Below are 12,822 nucleotides of genomic sequence, written 5' to 3' on the forward strand. Positions count from 1 at the left end.
AAAATAGTTTGAAAATTTTAAATTTTAACGATAAAGTAAATAATATCAAGATTAATTTTTTAATATAAAAATATGATTTTTCGTTAAAGTGAATACTACCGTGGACTTTTATTTAGAACCTTTTTTTTTTCCTTTCTTTTTTTCTCCACTGAGAGTGACTAGATTGATAAATTTTTTTAATATGTTATGAATACGGTTTAGTCATAATATATCAAGTATAATAATATAATTAATTTAAAGATTAAAAAAAATTTCTAACTAATTGTGTTTTACTCCACAACTAAAAAAAAATTCGAGTAAATCTTTGTCAAATCCCAAAATTGGGACAACTTTTGTAATTTCTTTTAATTACTATTCTTTCGTTTTTGTCCCTATCCTTGCTCAAGGTACTTGAAATGTCTCGCTCTTCTCGTCCATGCAGATCATGCTCTTTTTTATTTATTACAATAAACAATGAATTCGTCATACATAGAGTGCATTATTGCTAGATGCTGATAACGTGGGGAATTTGTATTTTCATTGTTTGAAAGCGATACGTAACAAATGTTCCACTAGTCAACCCATCACCACCAAATCTTGCAATATAAACCTACGTTGACCCTATGCAACTAACTTTTTTCAAGTATATTTGGTTTTTGGTTTTGAACATTGGTTCATCTGATCGACAATCGAGTAACGATTAGCATACACTAATTAATATATAAGTTTAACAAGTGAATGACGATTTCGATGTTAAATTCTTATGATAAGGTTATTGTGTGATTTAGCTCAATTCTTCCCACTTCTTAATATAAATATATTATTGTACTAAAAACTATTGTTTGTAGTGGCGTAGTCAGAATTTCTAATAAGGGGAGTCCACCTAACTTTAATGTATTGGATCTCACATTAATAATAATTATTAAGAATTTACAAGTTTAATAATTACAACCTAATTGTGTTGTCGTTCCAAAATCGTATGATAATAAACTAATGTTAAATATGTTTTATCAAAAAAAAGAGATTGAAAAAAATAAATACACAATAACAGTATCAAATGCTGATTTAAATTTACTGAAAAAATCAAACAATTTCAAGACTCAGATGTGAATAAATTAAAAAACTTGAGGCAAGAATGAAGTGACATGCACCTTTAAGTCAAAGTGTCTTAAGCCTCCTAATCCTAGGTGCATGATATTATATTATATTTAATGATGCAAATATTATTGTACAAATAAAAAAAATTAAATATAATATATAAGGAGACATATTTCCAAGATATTGAGAAGGGTCAAGCGACCTTGTTGGCCTTAATTGGCTCGGCTGGTGAATATATGATTTAGCTCAACTCTTCACACCTCTAATATAAATATATGGTTATATTAAAAATAAATAGGTCAATTTTCTGATAATCCTTGTGCTATAAGTTGGCGTTTTCTGTGATACGGTGATAGAATAGCCAAATTGCGTTGTGTTACTTCTTAGTCCACTGTCGATCAAAGAATGTCCAAAATTACAGTCAAAGATCTACACCCACATCGAAAATATTCGTCGAACTTGGAACTACAAAACAAATAAAAACAAGTCACATCGGAATAAATGGTCCGACTTGCACTTATAAGTTAGAAGTTAAAACATTTCCATCACACAAATACATGCACACAGCACACATATATATATATTGGAAGTTAATTCGAGAAGGTCGGCAAGAAGAAAATGGAGTTATAATTATTGAGCATCAGAAAGATGCATTCATGCCTCTCGAGTCTCACCTAACCAGGACATGTGAGAAATGTAGCTACTACGAATCTTGCTGGAAACGTTGTGCTACTGCTACCACGACCTTACTGCCAGTCTTGCCTGTTAGTCAATAATATTTACATGTATCACTACTATGTTTGTCACTCCAACCCTCTTTTTTTTTTCGTGTTCATAGTTTCGTAGACGAGTATATATATGTATATGTAATTAGAAATCACCTTTACTCAACACACCTCAAAACCCTAACCGGCTAATCCCCAGAGAAGTGTAAATTGGGACAGTGATCGATGCATGATGAAAGAAGCAAGTCCAATTAGGGCTGCAGAGAAAAAGAAAGGAAAATTAGTTGCAGATTTAGGCTTATAGCAAAGTTGGTTAAAACAGTATACCTAATATCTATACTTAAATTCAAATCTTTTTCTCTAATTTAGATGAATAAATCAATACAAATTATTTATCATTTATTTAAATTATTGATCTTGGACTCTAATATTACGTGACAACTATCTGACAAACAGACGATTACATTGGTTAGTGATAGTGTGTAGTGGTTATCTTTGCCGGTGAGTAATGGTAGTGGTTAACCTCAGGCTATCAAACTCTTGATTTGATATAATTCATTCATTTGATAAAGACCCACCACTAACCAATATCAACTTAATTACATGCGCTTGTACCATTCAATAAGTGTGAATTTAGATTTTTAAGTAGTTAATAATATATCAGGTGAAGTAGGTGTGGCTGTTGGGCTTCACCTGCTCTGATACTATAAGAAAATTGAGGTTTCATTGTTAAATCAATTGACAATATAGAGAGTAACTTAATCTCTTACAAGTCCTTGCATGGTTTAATCCCTCACCGATATGATACTTTGTTCTCACATATCTCATGCCTCCTCACATGTGACGAATTTTTAGACTTAACACGTGAACAACACGAATAAAATCACGTAAAGCACGTATCACTCAATATAATTTGTATTTTGGTTTGTCTTATTTTCCACGTCGCTTTCTTCAACCATTGAAATTTGAATGGTTGGCAAAGAAAAGAGAGCATCTTCATCGTTCATTGGGCAGACCCAAAAAAGCAAGTGTGTCCTTTGTGAACATAGAAGCCCAGGAGATAAAAACATTCTAACACTAGAATTGGGCCTCAAGCAAAGTAAGGCTTCAGTGTATTGGGCCTCAAGCAAGACAGAGTAATCCTAATTTTTTAGAAAAACTTATAAAATATACTTGAAAACTTTGAGTTCTAACGATAATGATAAAATAAATGGTAAATTGAATAGTATCATGATTGACTTTTTAGTGTAAAAATGTGGTTTTTCGTTAAATTAAACAGTACCGAAAGTTTTTCGTTAAAGTTCTCTAATATTTTTTTCCTATCTATTTTTTCCTAAGTTAGATAAATAGGTTTATGTGGCTATAAGACATTCGAAAAATAACTTACATAGTAAAAAAAAAACAAATTAAAATTAAACCATTGTGGTAAAATCTTCGAGGATTCATGTCCATAACTGATCTGTCGTTCGTGCGTTAATCGCTTCACTTGATACGGAAGCAACGCACCCACCAATCTGTCTGTCTGATTATTCTGACATTAAAAATCTCGACTCCAGTCAACTTCTAGATCTGTTTGTTTCCGGACTGTAAAAGTCCACCCCCTCACAATCCATCGTCTTCTCCGAGCTCACTCTGCACTCTGCACACAAACCACTGTTCTATCAGATTACCGAACGGATTGGTTGGGATTTCAGAACCAGCGACGGGTGAGAAAATGCACAGCAGGGGTTCAAGTGCTCGTCTCTCCGGCACCGTTTTCCGATCTCGGATTCCGACCCTCTTGGTCTCCATGTTCGCCACTTTCGCCTCCATCTATATCGCCGGCCGGTTCGTTCTCTTTCTCTTCTCTCTCCCACCTCGTTTGATTTCGCAGAAAATTGGATTGGACCCATGTGATAAATTTTGTTTCTTTCTTTTCCTCCCTTTTTATTTGATCTGGGAATTCTCTGACATTGATGATTATGTGTAGGCTGTGGCAGGATTCGGAGAGCAGGGTTTATTTAATCAAAGAACTTGATAGGATTACTGGGCAGGTGGGTTTTTCTTGGTTTTGTATCTATGATTGAAATTTCGGTTCTTTTCATACATTGAGTCATGTGGGTGCTTTTGTAAGAAGCACTTCTGCTCATAAAGGCTTTTACTAGAAGTTCCTTTACTTAAAATCCAAGCTTTCTGAACAGCACTTGGAAATGCCCGTAAACACCGTAGAAGTTTTTTCTGCCATTGGTTTTCAGGAATTGCTTTTAGCATTTGCAGAAGCAGTCCTGAACAGGCCGTTAATTTGGTTTTTCAGTCAAAACAATCGGATTTTTTCTTTTTCGGCCAATGCCCTTCTGTACTAGCTCAAACTCAGATGTATAATGCTTGTATAGATAGTTGAATTACTCGCGAATTAATCACTCGAAACTCATTATTTCTTTAGGGCGATCCGTCATATCAGTGGATGATACATTGAAAATCATAGCCTGCAGGTAAGATTTAGTCATTTCTTCTATGGTGTAGTTGAAGATTCGTGATTGAGCTTTTAATGATTTTTGGTTTACATATGAATCGATAATTCTGATGTGGGCAACTATGTCGTTAGGGAACAACATAAGAAGTTATCAGCGCTTGAGATGGAGTTGACTGTAGCTAGACAAGAGGGTTTTACTTTGGGGCGCTCAACAGAGATTAATGGAACTGATTACAAGAGAAGGCCACTAGTGGTGATTGGTATTCTTACAACCTTTGGTCGCAAAAATAATAGGGACGCAATTCGTCAGGCGTGGATGGGAACAGGTACATTACCGATCTTTCTATCTATCACCTATTTTCTCTTCCTTACGTTTAAATTTGTTTTACTGTACCATGGAACGCATATAAATTTGGTCTTGCTTATAAATTCTTAAACAATTACAAATAATGTGGAATGTTGTGAAATGTTCTCGTCTAAATGTTTTTGTTCTAGTAAGAATATTGAAGGTTTTAATTTTTGCAGGTGCTGCCTTGAAAAAAATGGAGAATGAGAAGGGAATAGTTGCTCGATTTGTTATTGGACGAAGGTTTACTTTTCACTATATTCCTTAATTATGTCATGCTCCATGCCCGACATACTATAACAGTTGTTTAGAGCCCTTCATCCGATATATGTTGTCCTGCAGCGCAAATCCTGGGGATAGCTTGGACAGAGCCATTGACAACGAAAACAGGCAAACTAAGGACTTCATTATTCTTGTACGTCTTAGCGGTCATTGAATTAAAGTAAAATTAACTTCCTTTTAATTTGGTACTCATATGCATCTGGCAAATGTCAGCTTTAGTAATGCGATCATTTTCGCTTGCATTATTGTCAGGATATCCATGTAGAGGCACCTAAAGAGTTCCCAAAGAAGACTAAATTGTTCTTCGCTCATGCTGCTGAAAAATGGAATGCTGAGTTTTACTCCAAAGTCAACGACGATGTTTATGTAAATATTGGTCAGTAACATCATTTACGAAATGGACTCGTTTTTCATTTCACATTTTATGTCATTAGCATTTGTTAACACTGTAGGTTGCTCTTCATGACTTATGCCTTTTTTCTTTTGGCTCATCTCTGCCCAGATGCTCTGGGAGCTACACTTGCAACTCATCTAGACAAACCTCGTGTTTATATGGGGTGCATGAAATCAGGCGAAGTTTTCTCTGAGCCGTGAGTATAGTCTTTACATTGAAATACAACCTGTTAACAAGATAAGAGGTAAATAACTGCGATGATCTGTAAATTTATCATGTTTATGCTTGCTGGTCTATTTCAGGAGCCAAAAATGGTATGAACCAGAATGGTGGAAGTTTGGGGATAGAAAATCGTAAGTTGCGCCACAACTCATTTCATCACGCTATCAATAGTAAATTATATTTTTGATTACTCATAATAATTATTTATCGGAGAAGAATGTTAGAGTGTTTAACTTCCGAAAACAGTTATTTACGATGATGTCCACAACATGTATGCAAAAAATTGTTAATAACACCCGCTCGAGTAGAACATCTGATAGTCTGCTTTGCACTGACCAGTCATGCATTTTGAGTTCCCCAAATACTTTCCTCTTAAAAGTTTAAAACTGAAAACTATGTTTCTACATCCAACAGATATTTCCGCCACGCTTCAGGTGAGATGTACGTCATATCGCAAGCTTTGGCCAAATTTGTTTCAATCAATAGGTGAGTTTTCTTCTCCGGTGAACTGGTTCCATTATTTGTCATCACTATGAGAGCAGTGACTGAATTGTGGTGAACTGATTCTGCAGAGGTATACTCCATACTTATGCCCACGATGATATCAGTGTCGGATCTTGGTTTATTGGGCTTGATGTTAAACATGTAGATGAAGCCAAGTTTTGTTGCTCCTCTTGGGCGGGAGGTCTCTTTCTCTCCCTCTTGGGCTTATTCTCTCTCTCTTTCTGTCTCTCTCTCACACACACAAACACGCACACACGCACACAAGCACACAAGCACGAGAATTACGAGCCACTTCAATTTCATGTGTTACCTCCCCAGAGGTGGTTAATTAACATAAGTCTCTGCTCTCACAGGAGCTATTTGTGCCGGTGTTTGATTTGATTTGTGTTGGGATCGCGGAGAAAATATCAGTGCAGGGAAATGGTTCAAAAGATATTTTCGCGTCCTTAGCGATGTTTGCAGCCTACATGATGTAGAGCTTTTGATATGGTCTCTTGCCCATCAGATGAAACTGGATTTGGCTCACGGCATGTTGTGCACTGGAGAGCGGGAAGACGGGATTTCGAACGGTCATGATAGTTGTATAGGTTTAATTATACAATTCGGAGAGATTAGCATAGGATTAGGGTGGCACTTTTGCAGCAGAAGTAGACATTTCTTCTGTAGTCTTGGAGAACCCCCTAGTTTTTGTGCTGGGTTATTATTTTTTGTTCAAAGAAATAGAAATTTGTGATTTCCTTTTCTCGATTTAATAATAATACGACATGATTAGTTTTGAAAGGCTTGTTAATTATCATGTTTTGTAGAGAAAACTTACACGAGATGATACAATTAGACCGGAATGTTACAGTGACGATGAATGTAAGTCAAATATCATGTCATGTGGAGAAACACTTACACATGATGTGATATTATTAGACTAGGACGTTACAGTTACGCTGGACGCGTGTACTCAATTTTATCCGATGGTCTCCAATCAAAAGTAACATAATGTGTTGCGTACCATCGCAGTGTACATGAGAAAACAAATCTGAAACAAACATCTGTAAGATAACATCGTAAATACGGGAGTAACGTTTCGCGAACGCTCTCACGATGAACTGTTGAGAAAATGTGCTAGGGCCTTGTCCGTGTCGTTGTCATACATCATTAGGGCTTCAGCAACAGCGTTTGGTGAAAATCCCATCTCTCGTAGAAGGGTGAATGCATTGACGAATTCTCGAACCTATGAGAACAGAAACAAAATCATTCATGCGGTAAAACAGCTAAGCGTGATCGTAACTATCAGCAACCTTTATCATTGGTATAAATGTTCAAGCTTAACGTGCAAGCAAAGAGCTCGAGAAAGCACCTTAGTAGGATTGTCTCCGTAATTTGCTACTGCAAGAGGAACTGCTTCCCGGCTGAGCCCTGAAGCGATATATTTGCTGACAACGGGATCTGCGCCAGAACCCTGCAATACCAAAATTACACAGAAACCTAATTTCAAGAAACAAATCCAGCCAAGAAACATCATGCTCAACTGAAACAAACACAGAAACGGAACCCAATTTCGTAGTAACGGACTTTGCATTCTAATGACAGATCTGATACCCGGAAAAACTACCTCTCTAAGAAACTCATGTTGGATTCACATTCATTACAAGGCTTGCACAATGAACTACTAACCAGCTACAACGGCAAAGAAAGACAAGATGCGAAAGCAAAAGAGACAATCACATACCGACGAAGGTGGTGGTTCTACAGCCCTCGGTGGTGGAATGTTTTCCAGCCCGAGCTTGGCCCAATTCGGAGTTTCCTTTTCTAATTCAGCCAAGACTTTCCTCTCGAGATCAAAATCGAACTGGAAATTGCTCCGCGGTATATCTCCAACGTGCGATGACAACGGAGGCTAAAAAAAGAGCAAAATTAAGGCCAAACCCAGTAGTACGAATCAAACATTATCTTACACAACTTCGTCTAAGTAACTAAATAATCAAAACACAAAACTTGATTCTCAATAAACATTTCGCTGATTGACATCTACCCAATTCTTCAAATTTTAAATTTCAAAACACAGATCAAACATTTAGCCAACAATCATGAACATAAAGCAAGCAAAAAACGGAAACTTTTACAGATTACTTGACAGTAATTTGAAATCAAAGCTTACCGGCGGAGTGATCCGATACTCCGGTTTTAAAGTAACTCGAATGCCCAATCCCGCTGCAATTTCAACAAAACAAAAATCGATCAATTAAAAAACCCCTTAACCAAAAATTTCAATCAAATTAGGGAAAAATTAGATGATGGTTTGGATTCAGCTTACAGGAGGAAGACGAAGGAGGATTTGAGGTTTGGTGGTGGGGCTGGGGACGGCCTGAGTTACCGCCGTACGGCGGCGGGGCCGCCGTGTGGCTCTGTTGACCCACCCGCGGGTACATGGACGACGACGACGACGGATGTCCGTACATCGGATGGCTAGACGGCGCCAATGATGTGGCGGGACGGTAGTTCGGCATTTGACCGGACCGAGTTCTGTAATCGTAATCCATTTATCTCAGCGGATTTTGTTTCGGAGATTCAGAGAGGAACAAGAAAACTGAGAAAAGTGAACTTCTTCGAGATGAATGCCGGGAGAGCGCGTTTTGTTACGCGGGGTTTCTTAAACGACGCGTCGTTTTTCACAAACGAGATGGAATGTGATAAACGACATAACATCGAGTAGGAGGTCTCGTTTGCTCACTTCTTATGATCTTTTAGTCACAAAATGAATCAAATGATTGAAGGGAAGCTCAAGCTTTATACCTCCTTCCTCGTTCGAAAGTTAGACCACATAACTGACTAACTTTTTAATACAGATGAATCCTACATCAGTTAAAGTGATGCAAATAACATTACTCGATGCATACATGAGGAAGTATTTTTCAAGGAATAGATACAAGAGGCAATCACAATCATAAACCAAAGATGTGGTCGTTTGAACCAAACATGGCAGCACTAAACTGTCTTGTGTTCAAGTCACCCCCATCCAGAGCAGACCCGAACCGATCAAGCCATTGAGTAGGGCTTGGGCTATCACTCTCCTCCACCCACTCTGATGTCATGTCAATGTCGTCGAATTGAATCGGATCTGCTTCCAGAGCTTTCGTTCTCGTCTGCCTTGCTAACTTGAGGTTGTAGTTTATGTAGACGAGGTCATTGAGTGTTTCTCTATCGATCTTATTGCGCTTCTCCGAGTGAATCTGCTGGAATGCACTCCAGTTCCTCTCGAATGTGAATGTGCTGCAAACTTGGCTGAGTATTCTGATGGCAACACGTTGCAACACGGGTGCAGAATCGCCATATTGTTCCCACCAAAGGCCTAAGGCGCATTACAAGTTAGTTTCCAGATGTAAGAAATAAATGCCAAAGTTTGTGTAATTTTGAATTGCATACTTACCAGGTGAAACTACATCTCTTGCTTCCATTGCAAGGCTGCAACCGAACATCCCAGTTGCCTTCGTAAATGTAAATATTTGACTCGTGATGTCGCGTCTCATCTCAGGCACAGGCAGAAGCTTCTCCAGAACTTTAAAGAAGTCCTCCTTTATAGATGTAAGAAATTTAATTTCCGGATTGTATTGGATGCCGGGGTTTAAAAAAGCTGCTGCTGCATGTAGAGGCGAATGGAGTTGATCCCGCCACTTTCTGTCTACGATATCTAAGAAGGTCTTGCACTTATTCTCATCCATTATATAGTATGTCCTTATCGATTCCTTGGCCCTGGTCATTAGCTCATATATATAACCCACAGCAGGTTTTCCTCCAGACACTTCCCTCAACACTTTAAGAAATGGCTCGGAGATGGCCACACTCTCTTCCACTGCCCTCCAGAAATCATTGTCCTCGATAATGGAAATACACGAAATGCTCTGTGTTTTATTCGCATAAGATGAGTTGTTGCAATACTCAGGGCTGTTGAACATGTGCTTCAACCTTGACCGTTGCTTCAAGATAGATTGCAAGGAGAGGAAGTTGGAAACAGACTTCGTGATGCCGGTTCTAATGAGTTCCTGCCCCCCAGTAAACTTTTTCATCAGATCAAGCATCGGGGCATTGTTATAGATGAACTTCGAAATGGTTTGTGCTTGTAAGATGCATCTATTCACCCAATCTACCTTCGAGAATTCCTCCAAAACAAGATTTAAGCATTGAGAGGCACAAGGAGACACAAAGATGGTTGAATAATTCTGCAAGATATGGTTTGCAACCCCGGTATAGTTTAAACTACTATCCATGATGATCTGCACAACATTTTCCGGGCCAAAATCTTGTATAACAGAATCAAATAAATCCGCCAAGCATTTTGTGTTCTTGAAATACTGCAGATGCATCCACCGACTTGTGAAAAAAGGTCCGTGAGGGTGATGAAACCAAAAAGTTGATTAAGGCTCTTGACTTATTGTCAGTCCATGTGTCAGCGATGATGGTGCAACCTGTGGTGGTCCACTCTTTTTCAATATCTTTCGACTGTAGGCTCATTTCAGACTTGATACTTTCCAGCCATGTAGTCTTCAAAGTTTCTGCAGATGGACCTACAAATCCAGGACCACACTTTGTTATGGCATCAATCATTTGCTGATAGGATGAAGAACGGGCTATACTGAAGTCAAGCTTGTTCTCGAAAAAGAACAGCGCAATACTTCTCTCTGCATTCTCATGGCTATTCAAGGGGGGAGGCCCGGAAAGGACCACTGGAGTGACGGTGACATTAGGAAAAACTTTCTGAATTGGAGTTGGTGGGGTGTCCAAAGACACGAGAGGTTTACTAGCAGAGACATTTCCAGTTCCAGGAGATTTCACTTCAACTAATTTTTGCTTTTTACTACTAGGAGTTTCTTTGATCTCGTCCCTTGCTGCTATTATGGTCCTCACCTTATCAGTAACATCGTCTCTTACTTTGCTACACGGATTTACACCCTTACTTGGAAGTCGAGATAGATGATGCTTCAATCTACTAATGCCACCATTCAGAATTCTCTGGCAAAACTTGCATCTCACCTTGTTTCCATCCAATTTATCAGCATATTCCCAACAGGAGTCCTTCTCTCGAACCACTGCTACAACATAACCAGAAAACCAATTCACGTCATCAAAAAATGCAGCAACAAAAACTATTCTGACGAGAAGAACTGAACACAATAATGCAATGACGCGAAGTAAATTTAACAAACGGACATGCTAGTGGCTAACATTGTACTTGATGATGGAATTGTCGATGATGCATAGAGGTTGTGAAGAAAAAAATGAAATCACAACGCTGCAGAGACTACATTCTGAACAAGACGACATCACAGTAGTGCGATGAACTTACTTCTTTCGGGCGCTGTATGTCAACCTACGATGGTGCAAAGCAAAACTCAGCAGAAAGTAGCTGATTATCAGGTCTCCTGGTATGCGCATGCCTGCGCCTGTTCCGTTCCATACATTTCAAAAAGGTCAAAAATGAAGAAGCAAGAAGATTGTGGATGAAATTAACATATCAGAACAATCCTAATGGACAGAAGCAGATTTGCAGCGCAAGACAAAGTATACAACTTTCACTTTAAAGTGTTTTTCTTTATACGACAAAGCGATATTCTAAACTACTCTAATCTAAACGGATGGGGGATTCAAACTCAGGAAAAGTAGATGGGCACTCGGCCCAAGCCAACTAGCCTAACCGACGCCTAAATGCTACAACTCACTACAACTTCATGTTCAATTGTTCTTCCTTCCTTCAAACACATAAATTTGTAATCTTTAACACTCTAAATCCACAAATCTCCAAAATTGCTTTGGAAATTCAATTTTTAAAGCAAAATTTGGCACCCAATGAGTTCAAATTCATATCTTTAGCTCCGCCTTCATTTTCCAGGTAAATTTTCCAAGGAAAGTTTTGACATTTTCCAGGAAAGCAACAAAAAGTCCCCGGGGAACAGATAACCCTGCAAACTACTACCAGCGTTTCTCTCTTCATCTCCAGTTTCTCAGTAACCAAACAAACGAATCAAAATCCCAAATTCCAAATCAAAGATTCAACTTCTCAGAGAGATGCAAATGTTTGAAATTGTTGGAGAAATTAAAGAAGCAAATTGACAAGAGAAATAGCGAGAAATTTAAGCAAAACTTACAGAGATAGAGAGAGGAGACTGGTTATTGGTTCTCGACGGAGACAAAAACGGAGGCGGGCTGATTTTTCAGGTTTTCCTTTAATTATCGCGATAAATCGGAGCTTTGGGGTTTCCGTTTTGTATCGCCCGGACTGTGTGCGGATTTAGGTTTTTCTTCTTTATCCTCTCTTTTCTCGTTCCTTCTTTTTTCGACTTTTTTGCTTTTATTTTTATTTTTTGTTAAACTTTTGGATTTCTTTGACGATATATCGCGGTTAGGTTGTGGGCTGTGGGCTTCTACTTCCGAAAATTCATTGCTTTAGGCCTGCCGTGCATATCCATGCCATCATTTCATATCAACGATATTTCTCTTTACTTGTAGGTGATAAGTTATGAGTTCGGATTTCACGAAACACAATTTTCACCTCTTCCTATCCAATGTTGATCCTAGTTTTTTAGTGCACTTAATTCATTTCATCTTACCGAACTTAGGTTTTGATTTCTGGAATAATTCAAATCTTATAAAAAACCATCATGATTCTTCACAATTTCAATCCAAGTAAGACTCGACCAAGCAACGCCTAAGTCTGATCCCTTAGTAATCCTTAGTAATCCCACTTTTATTAGGGCTCGGTCAAATCATCCTTTTACGGGTTCAGAATCCACCTGGCATGAAGGATCGCTATTGGGTTGAGACTCGAGAGTCA

At 38.3% G+C, this 12,822-nt stretch overlaps 2 protein-coding genes and 1 pseudogene across 2 annotated transcripts; 1 reads left to right on the forward strand and 2 right to left on the reverse strand.

Moving 5' to 3' along the window:
• Positions 1-3,234: 3,234 nt before the first annotated feature.
• On the forward strand, positions 3,235-6,777 carry LOC103964370 (hydroxyproline O-galactosyltransferase HPGT1). Its single transcript, XM_009377300.3, has 12 exons — positions 3,235-3,629; positions 3,772-3,835; positions 4,224-4,273; positions 4,387-4,580; positions 4,780-4,843; positions 4,943-5,015; positions 5,135-5,258; positions 5,385-5,472; positions 5,579-5,629; positions 5,913-5,984; positions 6,071-6,183; positions 6,356-6,777. The coding sequence occupies exons 1-12, from the start codon at positions 3,517-3,519 to the stop codon at positions 6,376-6,378; spliced, it is 1,029 nt and encodes a 342-aa protein (XP_009375575.2). The 5' UTR covers positions 3,235-3,516; the 3' UTR covers positions 6,379-6,777.
• An 87-nt stretch (positions 6,778-6,864) lies between these two features.
• LOC103964371 lies at positions 6,865-8,615 on the reverse strand. The gene is made up of 5 exons (XM_009377301.3): positions 8,311-8,615; positions 8,155-8,207; positions 7,726-7,893; positions 7,354-7,455; positions 6,865-7,227 (listed from the first exon to the last, which is right to left on the reverse strand). Exons 1-5 carry the CDS (start codon positions 8,534-8,536, stop codon positions 7,093-7,095), a joined length of 684 nt encoding a protein of 227 aa, XP_009375576.2. The 5' UTR covers positions 8,537-8,615; the 3' UTR covers positions 6,865-7,092.
• Positions 8,616-8,808: 193 nt separating this feature from the next.
• On the reverse strand, positions 8,809-12,130 carry LOC103943471 (annotated as a pseudogene).
• Between the last annotated feature and the right edge of the window lie 692 nt (positions 12,131-12,822).

Source organism: the organism of the source record quoted next, unplaced genomic scaffold, assembly GCF_019419815.1.
Source record: "Pyrus x bretschneideri cultivar Hongxiangsu unplaced genomic scaffold, Pyrus_bretschneideri_v1 Contig57, whole genome shotgun sequence".
Taxonomy (NCBI): Eukaryota; Viridiplantae; Streptophyta; class Magnoliopsida; order Rosales; family Rosaceae; genus Pyrus; species Pyrus x bretschneideri.